This window comes from Hemitrygon akajei, chromosome 25, assembly GCF_048418815.1.
Source record: "Hemitrygon akajei chromosome 25, sHemAka1.3, whole genome shotgun sequence".
NCBI lineage: Eukaryota > Metazoa > Chordata > Chondrichthyes > Myliobatiformes > Dasyatidae > Hemitrygon > Hemitrygon akajei.
This window is the reverse complement of record NC_133148.1, coordinates 11,611,086-11,629,253: the sequence shown is the minus strand read 5'-3', so window position 1 is coordinate 11,629,253 and position 18,168 is coordinate 11,611,086. Positions and strand designations below refer to the sequence as shown.

The 18,168-nt window shown below is 45.4% G+C and overlaps 2 protein-coding genes across 2 annotated transcripts in view; one reads left to right on the top strand and one right to left on the bottom strand.

The window, feature by feature from the left end:
- Positions 1-10,420, bottom strand: part of LOC140716170 (serine/threonine-protein phosphatase 5-like) — a 42,859-nt gene extending 32,439 nt beyond the window's left edge. Inside the window, exon 1 of the mRNA XM_073028815.1 lies at positions 10,118-10,420. Within this exon, the coding sequence (XP_072884916.1) occupies positions 10,118-10,420 (303 nt within the window). The remainder of the gene's footprint in view (positions 1-10,117) is intronic.
- Positions 10,421-11,702: 1,282 nt separating this feature from the next.
- Positions 11,703-18,168, top strand: part of LOC140716169 (symplekin-like) — an 80,500-nt gene continuing 74,034 nt past the window's right edge. Inside the window, exons 1-4 of the mRNA XM_073028814.1 lie at positions 11,703-11,744; positions 13,746-13,799; positions 16,083-16,156; positions 16,260-16,386. Of these exons, the coding sequence (XP_072884915.1) occupies positions 11,703-11,744; positions 13,746-13,799; positions 16,083-16,156; positions 16,260-16,386 (297 nt within the window). The remainder of the gene's footprint in view (positions 11,745-13,745; positions 13,800-16,082; positions 16,157-16,259; positions 16,387-18,168) is intronic.

Sequence of the window (18,168 nt, the reverse complement as noted above, 5' to 3'; positions counted from 1 at the left end):
GCAAGCAGAGTAGACATCACCAGCTCAGTTACTCTTAAGCAGCAGGTAGGACATCACCAGCTCAGTTACATCAGGCAGCAGGTAGACATCACCAGCTCAGTTACATCAGGCAGCAGGTCAGACATCACCAGCTCAGTTACATCAAGCAGCAGGTAGACATCACCAGCCTCAGTTACATCAAGCAGCAGGTAGACATCACCAGCTCAGTTACATCAGGCAGCAGGTAGACCTCACCAGCTCAGTTACATCAGGCAGCAGGTAGACATCACCAGCTCAGTTACATCAGGCAGCAGGTAGACATCACCAGCTCAGTTACATCAGGCAGCAAGTAGACATCACCAGCTCAGTTACTTTAAGCAGCAGGTAGACATCACCAGCTCAGTTACATCAGCAGCAGGTAGACATCACCAGCTCAGTTACATCAGGCAGCAGGTAGACATCACCAGCTCAGTTACATCAGGCAGCAGGTAGACATCACCAGCTCAGTTACTTTCAGCAGCAGGTAGACATCACCAGCTCAGTTACATCAGGCAGCAGGTAGACATCACCAGCTCAGTTACATCAGCAGCAGGTAGACATCACCAGCTCAGTTACATAAGCAGCAGGTAGACATCACCAGCTCAGTTACTTAAGCAGCAGGTAGACATCACCAGCTCAGTTACATCAGGCAGCAGGTAGACATCACCAGCTCAGTTACATCAAGCAGCAGGTAGACATCACCAGCTCAGTTACATCAAGCAGCAGGTAGACATCACCAGCTCAGTTACATCAGCAGCAGGTAGACATCACCAGCTCAGTTACATCAAGCAGCAGGTAGGACATCACCAGCTCAGTTACATCAGGCAGCAGGTAGACATCACCAGCTCAGTTACATCAGGCAGCAGGTAGACCATCACCAGCTCAGTTACATCAGGCAGCAGGTAGACATCACCAGCTCAGTTACTTTAAGCAGCAGGTAGACATCACCAGCTCAGTTACATCAGGCAGCAGGTAGACATCACCAGCTCAGTTACTTCAAGCAGCAGGTAGACATCACCAGCTCAGTTACATCAAGCAGCAGGTAGACATCACCAGCTCAGTTACATCAAGCAGCAGGTAGACATCACCAGCTCAGTTACATCAGGCAGCAGGTAGACATCACCAGCTCAGTTACATCAAGCAGCAGGTAGACATCACCAGCTCAGTTACATCAGGCAGCAGGTAGACATCACCAGCTCAGTTACATCAGGCAGCAGGTAGACATCACCAGCTCAGTTACATCAGGCAGCAGGTAGACATCACCAGCTCAGTTACATCAAGCAGCAGGTAGACATCACCAGCTCCAGTTACATCTAAGCAGCAGGTAGACATCACCAGCTCAGTTACATCAGGCAGCAGTAGACATCACCAGCTCAGTTACATCAAGCAGCAGGTAGACATCACCAGCTCAGTTACATCAAGCAGCAGGTAGACATCACCAGCTCAGTTACATCAAGGCAGCAGGTAGACATCACCAGCTCAGTTACATCAAGCAGCAGGTAGACATCACCAGCTCAGTTACATCAAGCAGCAGGTAGACATCACCAGCTCAGTTACATCAAGCAGCAGGTAGACATCACCAGCCTCAGTTACATCAGGCAGCAGGTAGACATCACCAGCTCAGTTACATCAGGCAGCAGGTAGACATCACCAGCTCAGTTACATCAGGCAGCAGGTAGACATCACCAGCTCAGTTACATCAGCAGCAGGTAGACATCACCAGCTCAGTTACATCAAGCAGCAGGTAGACATCACCAGCTCAGTTACATCAAGCAGCAGGTAGACATCACCAGCTCAGTTACATCAAGCAGCAGGTAGACATCACCAGCTCAGTTACATCAAGGCAGCAGGTAGACATCACCAGCTCAGTTACATCAGGCAGCAGGTAGACATCACCAGCTCAGTTACATCAAGCAGCAGGTAGACATCACCAGCTCAGTTACATCAAGCAGCAGGTAGACATCACCAGCTCAGTTACATCAAGCAGCAGGTAGACATCACCAGCTCAGTTACATCAGGCAGCAGGTAGACATCACCAGCTCAGTTACATCAGGCAGCAGGTAGACATCACCAGCTCAGTTACATCAAGCAGCAGGTAGACATCACCAAGCTCAGTTACATCAGAGCAGCAGGTAGACATCACCAGCTCAGTTACATCAAGCAGCAGGTAGACATCACCAGCTCAGTTACATCAAGCAGCAGGTAGACATCACCAGCTCAGTTACATCAAGGCAGCAGGTAGACATCACCAGCTCAGTTACATCAAGCAGCAGGTAGACATCACCAGCTCAGTTACATCAGGCAGCAGGTAGACATCACCAGCTCAGTTACATCAAGCAGCAGGTAGACATCACCAGCTCAGTTACATCAAGCAGCAGGTAGACATCACCAGCTCAGTTACATCAAGGCAGCAGGTAGACATCACCAGCTCAGTTACATCAAGGCAGCAGGTAGACATCACCAGCTCAGTTACATCAAGCAGCAGGTAGACATCACCAGCTCAGTTACATCAAGCAGCAGGTAGACATCACCAGCTCAGTTACATTCAAGCAGCAGGTAGACATCACCAGCTCAGTTACATCAGGCAGCAAGGTAGACATCACCAGCTCAGTTACATCAAGCAGCAGGTAGACATCACCAGCTCAGTTACATCAAGCAGCAGGTAGACATCACCAGCTCAGTTACATCAGCAGCAAGTAGACATCACCAGCTCAGTTACATCAAGCAGCAAGGTAGACATCACCAGCTCAGTTACATCAAGCAGCAGGTAGACATCACCAGCTCAGTTACATCAAGCAGCAGGTAGACATCACCAGCTCAGTTACATCCAAGGCAGCAGGTAGACATCACCAGCTCAGTTACATCAGGCAGCAGGTAGACATCACCCAGCTCAGTTACATCAGGCAGCAGGTAGACATCACCAGCTCAGTTACATCAAGCAGCAGGTAGACATCACCAGCTCAGTTACATCAAGCAGCAGGTAGACATCACCAGCTCAGTTACATCAAGCAGCAGGTAGACATCACCAGCTCAGTTACATCAGGCAGCAAGTAGACATCACCAGCTCAGTTACATCAAGCAGCAGTAGACATCACCAGCTCAGTTACTTTAAGGCAGCAGGTAGACATCACCAGCTCAGTTACATCAGGCAGCAAGTAGACATCACCAGCTCAGTTACATCAGCAGCAGGTAGACATCACCAGCTCAGTTACATCAAGCAGCAGGTAGACATCACCAGCTCAGTTACATCAAGCAGCAGGTAGACATCACCAGCTCAGTTACATCAGGCAGCAAGTAGACATCACCAGCTCAGTTACATCAAGCAGCAGGTAGACATCACCAGCTCAGTTACATCAAGCAGCAGGTAGACATCACCAGCTCAGTTACATCAAGCAGCAGGTAGACATCACCAGCTCAGTTACATCAAGCAGCAGGTAGACATCACCAGCTCAGTTACATCAAGGCAGCAGGTAGACATCACCAGCTCAGTTACATCAAGCAGCAGGTAGACATCACCAGCTCAGTTACATCAAGCAGCAGGTAGACATCACCAGCTCAGTTACATCAGGCAGCAGGTAGACATCACCAGCTCAGTTACATCAAGCAGCAGGTAGACATCACCAGCTCAGTTACATCAAGCAGCAGGTAGACATCACCAGCTCAGTTACATCAGGCAGCAGGTAGACATCACCAGCTCAGTTACATCAAGCAGCAGGTAGACATCACCAGCTCAGTTACATCAGGCAGCAGGTAGACATCACCAGCTCAGTTACATCAAGCAGCAGGTAGACTATCACCAGCTCAGTTACATCAAGCAGCAGGTAGACATCACCAGCTCAGTTACATCAAGCAGCAGGTAGACATCACCAGCTCAGTTACATCAGGCAGCAGGTAGATATCACCAGCTCAGTTACATCAAGCAGCAGGTAGACATCACCAGCTCAGTTACATCAGGCAGCAGGTAGACATCACCAGCTCAGTTACATCAAGCAGCAGGTAGACATCACCAGCTCAGTTACATCAGGCAGCAGGTAGACATCACCAGCTCAGTTACATCAGGCAGCAGGTAGACATCACCAGCTCAGTTACATCAAGCAGCAGGTAGACATCACCAGCTCAGTTACATCAAGCAGCAGGTAGACATCACCAGCTCAGTTACATCAGGCAGCAGGTAGACATCACCAGCTCAGTTACATCAGGCAGCAGGTAGATATCACCAGCTCAGTTACATCAAGCAGCAGGTAGACATCACCAGCTCAGTTACATCAGGCAGCAGGTAGACATCACCAGCTCAGTTACATCAAGGCAGCAGGTAGACATCACCAGCTCAGTTACATCAGGCAGCAGGTAGACATCACCAGCTCAGTTACATCAAGCAGCAGGTAGACATCACCAGCTCAGTTACATCAAGCAGCAGGTAGACATCACCAGCTCAGTTACATCAAGCAGCAGGTAGACATCACCAGCTCAGTTACATCAGGCAGCAGGTAGACATCACCAGCTCAGTTACATCAAGCAGCAGGTAGACATCACCAGCTCAGTTACTTTAAGCAGCAGGTAGACATCACCAGCTCAGTTACATCAAGCAGCAGGTAGACATCACCAGCTCAGTTACATCAGGCAGCAGGTAGACATCACCAGCTCAGTTACATTAAGCAGCAGGTAGACATCACCAGCTCAGTTACATCAAGCAGCAGGTAGACATCACCAGCTCAGTTACATCAAGCAGCAAGTAGACATCACCAGCTCAGTTACATCAGGCAGCAGGTAGACATCACCAGCTCAGTTACATCAAGCAGCAGGTAGACATCACCAGCTCAGTTACATCAAGCAGCAAGGTAGACATCACCAGCTCAGTTACATCAAGCAGCAGGTAGACATCACCAGCTCAGTTACATCAGGCAGCAGGTAGACATCACCAGCTCAGTTACATCAAGCAGCAGGTAGACATCACCAGCTCAGTTACATCAGGCAGCAGGTAGACATCACCAGCTCAGTTACATCAAGCAGCAGGTAGACATCACCAGCTCAGTTACATCAAGCACAGGTAGACATCACCAGCTCAGTTACATCAGCAGCAGGTAGACATCACCAGCTCAGTTACATCAGGCAGCAGGTAGACATCACCAGCTCAGTTACATCAAGCAGCAGGTAGACATCACCAGCTCAGTTACATCAAGCAGCAGGTAGACATCACCAGCTCAGTTACATCAAGCAGCAGGTAGACATCACCAGCTCAGTTACATCAGCAGCAGGTAGACATCACCAGCTCAGTTACATCAAGCAGCAGGTAGACATCACCAGCTCAGTTACATCAAGCAGCAGGTAGACATCACCAGCTCAGTTACATCAAGCAGCAGGTAGACATCACCAGCTCAGTTACATCAGCAGCAGGTAGACATCACCAGCTCAGTTACATCAGCAGCAGGTAGACATCACCAGCTCAGTTACATCAAGCAGCAGGTAGACATCACCAGCTCAGTTACATCAGCAGCGGTAGACATCACCAGCTCAGTTACATCAGCAGCAGGTAGACATCACCAGCTCAGTTACATCAGGCAGCAAGGTAGACATCACCAGCTCAGTTACATCAAGCAGCAAGTAGACATCACCAGCTCAGTTACTTCAAGCAGCAGGTAGACATCACCAGCTCAGTTACATCAGGCAGCAGGTAGACATCACCAGCTCAGTTACATCAAGCAGCAGGTAGACATCACCAGCTCAGTTACATCAGGCAGCAGGTAGACATCACCAGCTCAGTTACATCAGGCAGCAAGTAGACATCACCAGCTCAGTTACATCAAGCAGCAAGGTAGACATCACCAGCTCAGTTACATTAAGCAGCAGGTAGACATCACCAGCTCAGTTACATCAGGCAGCAGGTAGACATCACCAGCTCAGTTACATCAAGCAGCAGGTAGACATCACCAGCTCAGTTACATCAGGCAGCAGGTAGACATCACCAGCTCAGTTACATCAAGGCAGCAGGTAGACATCACCAGCTCAGTTACATCAGCAGCAGGTAGACATCACCAGCTCAGTTACATCAAGCAGCAGGTAGACATCACCAGCTCAGTTACATCAAGCAGCAGGTAGACATCACCAGCTCAGTTACATCAGGCAGCAAGTAGACATCACCAGCTCAGTTACATCAAGCAGCAAGTAGACATCACCAGCTCAGTTACTTTAAGCAGCAGGTAGACATCACCAGCTCAGTTACATCAGGCAGCAAGTAGACATCACCAGCTCAGTTACATCAAGCAGCAGGTAGACATCACCAGCTCAGTTACATCAAGCAGCAGGTAGACATCACCAGCTCAGTTACATCAAGCAGCAGGTAGACATCACCAGCTCAGTTACATCAGGCAGCAAGTAGACATCACCAGCTCAGTTACATCAAGCAGCAGGTAGACATCACCAGCTCAGTTTACATCAAGCAGCAGGTAGACATCACCAGCTCAGTTTACATCAAGCAGCTGGTAGACATCACCAGCTCAGTTACATCAAGCAGCAGGTAGACATCACCAGCTCAGTTACATCAAGCAGCAGGTAGACATCACCAGCTCAGTTACATCAAGCAGCAGGTAGACATCACCAGCTCAGTTACATCAAGCAGCAGGTAGACATCACCAGCTCAGTTACATCAAGCAGCAGGTAGACATCACCAGCTCAGTTACATCAGGCAGCAGGTAGACATCACCAGCTCAGTTACATCAAGCAGCAGGTAGACATCACCAGCTCAGTTACATCAGGCAGCAGGAAGACATCACCAGCTCAGTTACATCAGCAGCAGGTAGATATCACCAGCTCAGTTACATCAAGCAGCAGGTAGACATCACCAGCTCAGTTACATCAGGCAGCAGGTAGACATCACCAGCTCAGTTACATCAGGCAGCAGGTAGATATCACCAGCTCAGTTACATCAAGCAGCAGGTAGACATCACCAGCTCAGTTACATCAGGCAGCAGGTAGACATCACCAGCTCAGTTACATCAAGCAGCAGGTAGACATCACCAGCTCAGTTACATCAGGCAGCAGGTAGACATCACCAGCTCAGTTACATCAGGCAGCAGGTAGACATCACCAGCTCAGTTACATCAAGCAGCAGGTAGACATCACCAGCTCAGTTACATCAAGCAGCAGGTAGACATCACCAGCTCAGTTACATCAGGCAGCAGGTAGACATCACCAGCTCAGTTACATCAGGCAGCAGGTAGATATCACCAGCTCAGTTACATCAAGCAGCAGGTAGACATCACCAGCTCAGTTACATCAGGCAGCAGGTAGACATCACCAGCTCAGTTACATCAAGCAGCAGGTAGACATCACCAGCTCAGTTACATCAGGCAGCAGGTAGACATCACCAGCTCAGTTACATCAAGCAGCAGGTAGACATCACCAGCTCAGTTACATCAGGCAGCAGGTAGACATCACCAGCTCAGTTACATCAAGCAGCAGGTAGACATCACCAGCTCAGTTACATCAGGCAGCAGGTAGACATCACCAGCTCAGTTACATCAGGCAGCAAGTAGACATCACCAGCTCAGTTACTTTAAGCAGCAGGTAGACATCACCAGCTCAGTTACATCAAGCAGCAGGTAGACATCACCAGCTCAGTTACATCAGGCAGCCAAGTAGACATCACCAGCTCAGTTACTTTAAGCAGCAGGTAGACATCACCAGCTCAGTTACATCAAGCAGCAGGTAGACATCACCAGCTCAGTTACATCAGGCAGCAGGTAGACATCACCAGCTCAGTTACATCAGGCAGCAAGTAGACATCACCAGCTCAGTTACTTAAGCAGCAGGTAGACATCACCAGCTCAGTTACATCAGCAGCAGGTAGACATCACCAGCTCAGTTACATCAGGCAGCAAGTAGACATCACCAGCTCAGTTACTTTAAGCAGCAGGTAGACATCACCAGCTCAGTTACTTTAAGCAGCAGGTAGACATCACCAGCTCAGTTACATCAGGCAGCAGGTAGACTCACCAGCTCAGTTACATCAGGCAGCAGGTAGACATCACCAGCTCAGTTACATCAGGCAGCAAGTAGACATCACCAGCTCAGTTACATCAGGCAGCAAGTAGACATCACCAGCTCAGTTACATCAAGCAGCAGGTAGATATCACCAGCTCAGTTACATCAAGCAGCAGGTAGACATCACCAGCTCAGTTACATCAGCAGCAAGTAGACATCACCAGCTCAGTTACATCAGGCAGCAAGTAGACATCACCAGCTCAGTTACATCAAGCAGCAGGTAGATATCACCAGCTCAGTTACATCAAGCAGCAGGTAGACATCACCAGCTCAGTTACATCAGGCAGCAAGTAGACATCACCAGCTCAGTTACATCAGGCAGCAAGTAGACATCACCAGCTCAGTTACTTTAAGCAGCAAGTAGACATCACCAGCTCAGTTTACTTTAAGCAGCAGGTAGATATCACAGCTCAGTTACATCAGGCAGCAGGTAGACATCACCAGCTCAGTTACATCAGGCAGCAAGTAGACATCACCAGCTCAGTTACATCAGGCAACAGGTAGACATCACCAGCTCAGTTACATCAGGCAGCAGGTAGACATCACCAGCTCAGTTACATCAGGCAGCAAGTAGACATCACCAGCTCAGTTACATCAAGCAGCAGGTAGACATCACCAGCTCAGTTACATCAAGCAGCAGGTAGACATCACCACCTCAGTTACATCAAGCAGCAGGTAGACATCACCAGCTCAGTTACATCAGGCAGCAGGTAGACATCACCAGCTCAGTTACATCAGGCAGCAGGTAGACATCACCAGCTCAGTTACATCAGGCAGCAAGTAGACATCACCAGCTCAGTTACATCAGGCAGCAAGTAGACATCACCAGCTCAGTTACATCAAGCAGCAGGTAGACATCACCACCTCAGTTACATCAAGCAGCAGGTAGACATCACCAGCTCAGTTACATCAGGCAGCAGGTAGACATCACCAGCTCAGTTACATCAGGCAGCAAGTAGACATCACCAGCTCAGTTACATCAGGCAGCAGGTAACATCACCAGCTCAGTTACATCAGGCAGCAGGTAGACATCACCAGCTCAGTTACTTTAAGCAGCAGGTAGATATCACCAGCTCAGTTACATCAAGCAGCAGGTAGACATCACCAGCTCAGTTACATCAGGCAGCAAGTAGACATCACCAGCTCAGTTACATCAAGCAGCAGGTAGACATCACCCAGCTCAGTTACATCAAGCAGCAGGTAGACATCACTATTATTAATAAAAACACTGGAAACGGGAACTAAGTTTCATGGTTCTTTACTGGTATAGTCTGAACTTGACACACACATAAAGATCAATACGTGTCTAATGGCGCAAGCAACGATGTGTTACTACAACATAAAGTAGTTCCATATTATAATGTAGGCTATAAGGTACACTCCTCCCCTTTTATTTTTATTGTGTATCAACTTTTTTTTTACTGGGGCACTATGCTAAGCAAATATGTTTACCCTTAACATACAAACACCTACCATTTGTTTACAATTATAACGAAGTAACTTAATAATATCAAATTATAACAAGCCTTTTCTTTTTTTATTGCTTTTGGTCTAAGACCCATTTAGAACTCAAGTCACTGGGGAGGTCTTCTCTGCCTCCGGGTAATGTCTGTCCTGAAACGTTTGCTTTGGGGAATCAGTCTCCACAGGTACATCAGGTGGGTCATCAGCACTGATGACAGGCTTATCTGTAGATGAGGCTGATGCTGTCACCTCAGGAGTGTTTGCTTCTATGTTGGGGAGCTCCGGGCAACGTGTTGTTGTGTTTTTCACCTGAGCATCCAGGATTTAGTCCACATGACGTCTCCATACGTTCTCTCCCACCTCCACTGAATACATCAGGGGCCCGTCTATGGCAGAAATTGTACCCGGCTGCCACTTTTCAGTCCGGTAATCACGTTCAAGAACTGATTGTCCCACACCGAAGCTCCGTGTTGACTTAGGACTCAAGTGTTTGAACTGTTCTGCACATCCCGCCGTACATCTGGTTTGAGAAGATCCATGCGGGACTCAGGTCCCTGTTCAGAAACATCATCACTGGAGTCTGATTAGTGGTTACATGTACTGCATTACGATAGGCAAGGAGGAAGTTGTCTATCTTGTGTTGCAGTGGTCGATTTTCGCTGTCCATTGCCTTGATGGCTTTCTTGAACATCTGCACAAATCTTTCTGCCAAGCCACTTGAAGATGGATGGTAAGGGGCAGATGCAAAGTACTTGATTCCATTGTTCTTCACAAAACTTTGGAATTCTTCAGAGATAAATTGTCGTCCATTGTCTGTGCAGATTCGCTGTGGTATGCCATTCCTGGCGAACACGGCCCTCAGAACTGTAATGGTCTTTTCCGATGTGATTGTCTTCATTTTGATGACCTCTGGCCATTTAGAATGTGCATCAACGGTGATTAAAAAGAATAAACCCATGAATGGTCCAGTAAAGTCGATGTGCACTCATTGCCATGGTGATGAGAGCCACTCCCATGGATGGAGAGGGGCTTGTGGTGGTGTGTTCTGGATCTTTTGACATCCAGAGCAGTTCTTGGTCAAGTCATCAATCTGTTTATCGATTCCTGGTTACTACACCTAGACACGGGCAAGACTTTTCATCATCACGGTACCCAGGTGCCACTCATGCAGTTCCTCCAGCATTCTGGTGCATAGCTTGGGAGGAATCACAACTCGTGAACCACACATTAGTGTTCCCCGACACACTGACAGCTGCTCCTTCCTCGCTGAGAAGACTGGAAACAGTGTATTAACATGTGCTGGCCATCCCTTTATTGTGATAACATAGGGTCATTGTGTGTTTCTCTTTCAATGAGGCTGTTCGTCACTGGTAATTGTTCAACTATTGTGTGAAAGACCTCTGCTGAATCTATTTGTGTAGTTACCTCTGAAGTCGGAGGTGGTAAACGTGACAAACCATCTGTGTTGCCGTGTTGCTTGGTCCCCTTGTGTTCAATGTCATACCTGTGACCATCGCTGCAGCCTTTGTGCTGTCATCACTGGAACGCCTTTCCTTGGGTTGAAGATTGACACGAGAGGCTGATGGTCAGTCAACAGGGTAAACTTTTGACCACACAGATAGTGACTGAATTTCTTGACTCCCCACATGAGGCTTAGTGGCAATCTGTGCGTAGTTGTGTTCAGCTGAAGTTAGAGTTCTTGAGGCAAAGGCTGTTGGTCTTTCTGAGTCATCTTGTGTGATAACACAGCTCCTATCCTTTGGGGTGAGGCATTACAAGCCAGTCGGATTGGTAAGGGGGGGGGGGGGTCAAAATGCGCGAGCGCCCCTTCTGAAGTTATGAGTCTCTTAGTTTCTTGAAACGCTTTCTGACTACTCAGTCCACTTCCATTGTGTCCTTGTCTGTAATAATGCATTTAGTGGATGTAGGACTGTGGATAAGTTAGGCAAGAACTTGTGGTAATAGATCAGTAGTCCAAGATATGCTCTCAGCTGAGACACATTTTCAGGTGGTGATGCCTTAAGCACCGCCTCTATCTTGTCTTGAGACATGTGTAAACCATGCTTGTTGATCACATGCCCACAGTATGAGATTTCCTTTTAGAAAAACTCACAGTTCTGTCGATTAGCTGTGAGCCTATATTCTCGTAACTCAGTGAGCACTTGTTCATGGTTAGAAAGATGTTCGTCGTCAACTTTGCTGGTGACAATGATGTCATTCAGGTAACACTGAGTCCCTGGAATCCCCTGCAGGACCTGGTCCATTGCCCTTTTCCAGATTGCAGGAGCTGATGCTATCCCAAACACCAACCTGGTGAAGTCCTTTGTGTGTATTTATTGTCAGTTATTTCTTGGCTGCATCATCGATTTCCATTTGGAGATAAGCCTGGGCCAAATTGATTTTTGTGAAATGTTCCCCTCCTGACAGAGAAGCAAAGATGTCCTCAATATGAGCTAGAGGATACTGTACTTTGCGGAGAACTGGGTTAACAATCACTTTAAAGTCTCCACATATGTGCACCTTGCTTGGTTTTCCTGTTTGTGCTGGAGGTTTTCTTCATCACTGGAATAGGTGTGGTCCATTCACTCCAATCCACCTTTGACAGGACCCCAGTCTGCTCCAGAATTTTCAGCTCAGCCTCTACCGTAGGACGCATTGCGTATGGCACTGGTCTGGCTTTGTGAAATTTTGGACATGCATTTTTCTGCATTCTTTGTCTTTAAACCAACAGTCCTCAGGGTCATGCAACATGTTCCCACAACGGTAACATTTCTTTCCTTCATTTCTGTTCAGTGACATTTTATTTGTAGCATATTCCAAAGATTTTTATTGTATATCTGAAGCACCCCGTGCTGCTATTTCCAATGATATTGCAATGTTCCAGGCTTTCTCTAAGTTAAGGTCTTTTTCACACAGGAGCTTCTTCTGTGTGGTTTCACAGTGCAAGCCAGACACTAACCTGTCCCTCAATGCATCAGATTGACCTGCTCCAAATTGACAGTGTTCTGATAATTTGCACAATTCAACACAATACAGTCAGCCTTCCTTATCCGTGGGGGATTGGTTCCGGGATCCCCCATGGATACCAAAAAACGCGGATGCTCAAGTCCCTTATTTAACCTGTCCCAGGCTGTGGTCTTTAGGACCCAGCAGAACCCCGGACTTTATTTAACCTGTATCAGTACGGTGGACCTTAGGACCTGGCGCAGCTCTAAATCCTCAGTGTTACTGTTCACGAAAATAATCACAATCACGATTGAAAATAAGGTGGAAGTAATAAAGCGATCAGAAAGAGGTGAAACGCCATCGGTCATTGGAAATGCATACGCTAGTCGGTTAACGATTGGAACAATTTGAATGGATCATGTGAAAGGCTCTGCCCTGATGAAAGTTACAATTATTACTAAGCAATGCAGTGATTTACTTATTGAAATACATATGTTTCTTAAGTGTTTTATATGCATAGAAAGGTAAAATATATACTATATACTAAGAAAAACATTTGACTAACTGACGCTAAATAATACCGGATGTACCTGTTCCGACTTCAAATCCGACTTAAAGATGGACTCAGGAACGGTACTTGTTCATAACCCGTGGACTGCCTGTACTTTTAAATCATCTCTAGATTACTTATAATACCAAATACAATGTAAATACTATGTAAGTAGTTGCTATACTATGTTGTTTAGGGAATAATGACAAGATAAAATAGTCTGTACATGCTCAAACAATTGAGTGCTGGAGAGAGAACTTCCGGGTTTTCCTGATCTACGGTTGGTTGAATCCGCGCATGCGGAACCCACAGATAAGGAGGGCCAACTGTATTCAGAAATGCTTTTATTTTTGCTCTGATTCCGTTTGTGAAATTTAAATTGTTCAGCAATGACCAGTGGTTTGGGGTTTAAATGCTGTTGGGAGAGTGCCTACTATTTGCTTGAATGTTTTGTCAGCTGGGGTTTCAGGGGTTAACAAGCTCCATAGCAGCCAGTATGTTTTTGCTCCCATAACATACAGTAAGATGCTGGATTTCTTTTCATCAGTAATACCGTTAACGTCACAATATAACTCCACTCTTTCAATGTAAGTTACCCATTTTTCAATGCTACTATCAAATGCTGTAATGGTTCCAATCATTGCCATCTTTGTTATGTTAATTTAGTCCTTTGCTTCTTGCAGGGAACTGTACATTTTATTCTGATCTTTGTTTCTTCCTTCTCTAGGTTCAGGAGCTGATTGTCAATAAGGATCCCACACTCCTTGACAACTTCTTAGACGTGAGTATTTTCGTTCTTCCCAGAAATCAGAGAATTTTCCAGTGGTATTGGTTGAACATCAGTGCTCTCTCATGACTGGAGAGAAATGGGAATGGGGTTTGCAATTCCGTTATGAATACTTAGGCCAGGTGTTGGTGTTGAAGGGTGGCGGGCTGGAGATGTGTCTCTACCTGCAGGTCTCCCTTGGGCAAGGTGTAGCACTGCTTAGCTCCCCCGGGATCAGGGTCATGTGAAGCCATGGGAGCAGGTGGTGGACGGTTGTATGAGCGAAGTCACAAGTCCTGGTTGTGTGACCACTGATGCCAGGCAGACAATCTCTGAAGAGTTTGATAATGGTTAGGGTCATGTGTCTTTTAAAGACACTGGAAGAAAGCAATGGTTTTGAGCTAGTGTTTAGAAATGTCAATGGAGTCTGCATCCCTTATAGTTTTAGGTATTGAGTTCCACAGTTCCAGGAGTGTAGTTCAAAAAAGCTGACCTGCCAATTATCTTTTGAGGGCGATTGTTTAAATTTAAGAAGGCCCAAGAGCTCAAGCAGAATTATAAAACAGAAAGATTCTGTGATGTATTCCAGTCCCAGACCATTGAGAGCTTTGAGAACTTTAAAATTAATTCTAAAAGATACAGGAAGCCAATACAGCATAGCTAGGATGGGAGTGATGAGCTCCCTCATTGTGGTTTTAGTTATAAGTCTAGCAGTGGTGTTTTGAATGAGTTGAATCTTGTTAATGGATTACTTTGGGAGGCCAATAAAAAGTACATTTCAGTAATCTAGTCTATTCGATATAAAGGTATGAATTAGTTTTTCAGCAACATTGTGTGATAGAAACACGAGTACCTTTTCAATATTAAATGTAAAAATGCTGCTCTGGTCACTTTCTTTATGTGGGATTTTAAAATTCAGATTTGAATCAAGGATAAGACCCAATATTTCTGTCGCCCAGGACAACTTTCAAACTCTCTCCCTCTCCAAAGAGTCTTGGTGAGTTGCTGTAATGTATATCCACAGCATAAGATTCAAAAAGGCAGCTCACTGCCACCTTCTCAAGCAACTAGGGATGAACATTTAAATGCTAATAGCCTGCGTAGCCCACATCTTTTCACTTATTACAAAATAAGTGACCACTCAGCTCAGTCAGAGTCCATTAGTATCTAATGTTAGGTGGAATCACATTTTGTATCCACAACTAAGTTGCTCTTGTTTCAAAAGTGCTATAAAATTGGTTTAACTTCTCATTTGGAAGACGACAGTACTAGTGCAGTGAAGTGTCAGCCTAGGCTTAATGTTCCAGTCTCTGAAGTAGGAGTTGAACCCTGAACCTGAGTGCAAAACCACACCTTGTGAATATTTCACAATCCACTCAGTGCCCACTAATCAAGGTTTTCAAGGTAATCAAGTTAATTGGGACGTGTCAGGACCAGTACATTTTGGCCCAGTTAAGCGGCTGCTCCGATTAGCCCCAGTTTCATGGAAATTAAAGACAAACTATTGTTTATCTGAGTAGCATTTTACATATTTAACCAAAATATTTAAACATATTTTACATTTATACAAAATACACAACAAATTAGAACACTGCCAATAGTAATACAGTACTATAAAACTGTATTAGTACCTAATAGTTATTGACAGATGAATTAATCTGCTGTGTTCTTTTGAATGACTAAATAAACAAAATCAGCACACATACTTAGTGCAGATAATCAGCTACCTTCATACAATGCTATCAACAATTGCGTCCTCCAAATCTTCATTTTCCTTGTAACATTCAAGATTATTGTCGATACTTTCATTAATTCCTAACTTGTTGAACTAGTGTAATTGTTCCATTTTCACTTTTGGCTGACTCTGCCATTTCTATGCCTGAATACTTGAAAGTGTAATGAATTAACCAGTTTTGAATTACCGTACTTTACTGCTCATTTCTCGTCCAATGTCAGTGACAAAAATTGATGCCTTTTGAACACAAACTCATGCAACTGACACTATTTAAAGCTCATTGCTCTAAGTATGGTGTAGTGTCTAATGGCCGTGCAAGTGCACGTGACTGGCACTAGTCAGAAACTGTTCGGCACGGTGTTCTGCCTCAATTCATTGGCATAGCAGGGAATCCCGGCTATTTCCTTGATTTAGTTTTAGTGTCATTTGGCCTGGTACATGTTGAATGACATTTAAACTGAACTTGAATTTGAGAACACTTGACAATGAATCTAGTACATTGGTGGTGTGATTGCTTATTGCTGTAATGCTAGTAATTAACAAATCAATTTCATTGTTTTTAGGAAATGATTGCATTTCAGTCAGATAAGTGGATTGATGTTCGTAAATTTGTGATTGGATTCATGGAAGAGGCATGGTTAGTACATCTTCTGGTATTTTAAAACTCTTCTTTCTACTTTTAAAGCTCACTTCATTCCTGACTCTGTCTCCACCTTTTCATCACCCCCCCCCCACTCCAGTAAGCGTGACAATGAGCTGCTGCCAAAACTAATTGCCAATCTCAACATGCTGCTAAAGGATGAGAACGTCAATGTGGTGAAGAAGGTCATTTTGACCATGACACAGCTGTACAAGGTGGCACTGCAGGTAAGAAATACATGCGTCATCGTTTTTCAATCTTTGTGTGTCAGCCACAGAAAGCTTCAGTATTGAGACCTGCTCTTCTGTTAAATCAGTAGCAGGAATGTGACTGACTAAAACTGAAACACATGGAAGCTGCAATTAGGAAATATAAAAGTCTTTTATTCATACAGCAGAAAAATGAGGGGTTGAGGCGGGCGGGGGAAGAGAGAAAGAGAGAGAGAGAAAAATAGTATGAGAATGAATCCTACTCACCCAACTTATATTTTAGACCATAAGACATAGCAGCAAAATTAGGCCATTTGGCCCATCATGTCGGCTCTGCCATTCAATCATGGCTGATCCTTTTTTCCCCTCCTCAACCCCATTCCCCGGCCTTCTCCCTGTAACCTTCGATGCTATGTCCAATCAAGAACATCAGTCTCTGCCTTAAGTACACCCAACAACCTGGCCTCTGCAGCTGCTTGTGGTAACAAATTCCACAAATTCACCACCCTCTGGCTAAAGAAATTTCTTTGCGTCCATTTCTGTTTTAAATGAATGCCCCTCGATCCTGAGGCTCCCCCATCGTGGGAAACCAGAGCCGTCAAATGTTCCTCCTTTCATTCCCACAATCATCCTTGTGAACTGCTTGTGGACCCTCTTCTTAGATGAGGAGCCCAAAACTTCCACAGTACTCATGGTGAGTCTTCAACAGTGCCTTATAAAACCTCAGCGGCACATCCCTGCTCTTGTATTCTAGACCTCTTGAAATGGAAATGAATGCTAACATTGCATTTGCCTTCCTCACCACCGACTCAACTTGCAAGTTAACCTTCAGGGTGATCTGCACAAGGACTTTCAAGTCCTTTTTCATCTCAGATTTTTGGATATTCTCCCCGTTTAGAAAATAGTCTGCACATTTATTTCTACTACGGAAGTGCATGACCATGTATTTTCTAACATTGTATTTCATTTGCCACTTTCTTATCCATTCTCCTCTAAGTCTTTCTGCAGCCTACCTATTTCCTCAACACTACCTGCCCCTCTACCAATCTTCATATCATCTGCAAACTTGGCAACAAAGCCACGTACTCCAGCATCTAAATAATTGATACACCGCATAAGATGAAGCTGTTCCAACACCGACCCCTGTGGAACACCACTAGTCACTGGCAGCCAACCAGAAAAGGATCATTTTATTTCCACTCGCTGCCTACTACTAATCAGCCAATACTCTAACCATGCTAGTAACTTTCCTGTGAAACCATGAGTTTGAACTTGGTAAGCAGCCTCACATTGGGCACTGTGTCAAAGGTCTTCTGTAATCTCCTCAAAGAATTCCAACAGTTTCATCAAGCAAGATTTTCCCTAAAGGAAGCTATGCTGACTTAGTTCTATCTTGTCCTGTGTCACCAAGTATTCCATAACCTCATCCTTAACAATTGACTCTAGCTTGCTTCATATTTCACCTTTTCCCTTCTAATGATTCTTTTAGTTTCTCTCTGCAGGTTTTCAAAAGCTTCACAATCTTCTATCTTCCCACTAATTTTTGCTTTGTTGTATGCTCTCTCTTTTTATTTTACATTAGCTTTGACTTCCCTTGTCAGCCATGGTTGTTCTGTTTTTCCATTTGAGTATTTCTTCTTTTCTGTAATACATCTGTCCTGCACCATCCTCATTTTTCCTAGAAACTCATGCCATTACTGCTCTGCTGATATCCCTGCCAGCAGCTCCTTCCAATTTACTTTGGCCAATTCCTCTCTCATACCACTGTAATTTCCTTTATTACACTGAAATACTGCTATG